Consider the following 1,236-nt stretch of genomic DNA (forward strand, 5'->3'; position numbering starts at 1 on the left):
CGCCACCATGCCTGGCTAATTTTTGTATTTTTAGTAGAGATGGGGTTTCACTGTGTTAGCCAGGCTGGTCTCGATCTCCTGACCTCATGATCTGCCAGCCTCAGCCTCCCAAAGTGCTGGGATTACAGATGTGAGCCTCCACACCTGGCCTAGAAGGGGGTGGACCTTTTTGTCTGGACCTCAGCATGGATACCTATTTGTCCACCTACTTCTTGTTGATGACAGTTGACCAGTGGACCCATGAGGAGACAAAGGCACCAGTGGACACAGTTTCAGCTCTATGTTGGGGACCTTGGGAGGAGGATGGGCAAGGGTGGCTGTGTGGGAGAGGTGGGTTGTGGTACCTCAGCAGAGGGGCTGTTTGTGGTTTCATCTGTCACTATCATAACAGGACACTGTGACCTTCGAAGATGTGGCTGTGAACTTTTCCCAGGAAGAATGGAGTCTTCTTAGTGAGGTTCAGAGGTGCTTGTACCGTGACGTGATGCTGGAGAACCTGGCACTTATATCCTCCCTGGGTAAGTTGCTCACGCTCACCCTGTGAGCCGAGCTAGTGTTGCCATTCCCCTTTTCTTTGACAAGACTGTCTTTCTCACTTAAGGAGCCTGGACACAGGTTCCTTCTACACTTCTCTGTGTGAGCTGTGTGGTTGGTAGGAGTAAGGTATTGCCTTTTCCTCTGCTTAAGCAGCTCCAACATATCCTGTGCTCCAGGCTTCCAGGGAAGGAGTCAGGAGTCTTATAGCCACCCTAATGTATCCACTTTGCTTTCTCTCTGTCAGGTGACTGTCCAAATCAGTAGCTCTGTTCTACTAACACTTCTTTCCTCTATCTGACAATTCTTCCTGCCTCCTTGTGCCGAGAATTGCCTTCATTGACATTGTCACTACCTACATAGACCATAGACTGTTCTTGTAAGACCCTGCTTAGGAATTCTCTTGTAATACTTAGTTTACTCTTCTGTGGGCTGTCAGGTGCTTAGTTGTGCTGAGCTAGTGTTGGCTGTTCATCTCTGCTGTCTCTCCCTTCATGCTTATATCATCCGGTCCCGTGTACCGGGGGTGAGATGGAGAGTCCTTGGTGTTTGGTAAGATGTGGTTCAGCCGGGCGCGGTGGCTCAAGCCTTTAATCCCAGCACTTTGGGAGGCCGAGACGGGAGGATCACGAGGTCAGGAGATCGAGACCATCCTGGCTAACACAGTGAAACCCCGTCTCTACTAAAAAATACAAAAATCTA

General features: G+C 49.8%; 1 protein-coding gene across 3 annotated transcripts in view; it reads left to right on the forward strand.

The window, feature by feature from the left end:
• LOC105524972 (zinc finger protein 587) overlaps window positions 1-1,236 on the forward strand; it is a 17,479-nt gene that overhangs the window by 5,912 nt on the left and 10,331 nt on the right. For 2 of the 3 annotated variants that reach the window (XM_011960454.1, XM_011960455.1), the window contains one exon: window positions 392-518. The exons of the other annotated variant lie outside the window; for it this stretch is intronic. In XM_011960454.1, coding sequence (XP_011815844.1) covers window positions 392-518 — 127 coding nt within the window. The remainder of the gene's footprint in view (window positions 1-391; window positions 519-1,236) is intronic. 3 annotated transcript variants of the gene reach the window in all.

Source organism: Colobus angolensis, unplaced genomic scaffold, assembly GCF_000951035.1.
Source record: "Colobus angolensis palliatus isolate OR3802 unplaced genomic scaffold, Cang.pa_1.0 Scaffold510, whole genome shotgun sequence".
In the NCBI taxonomy this organism is placed as follows: domain Eukaryota; kingdom Metazoa; phylum Chordata; class Mammalia; order Primates; family Cercopithecidae; genus Colobus; species Colobus angolensis.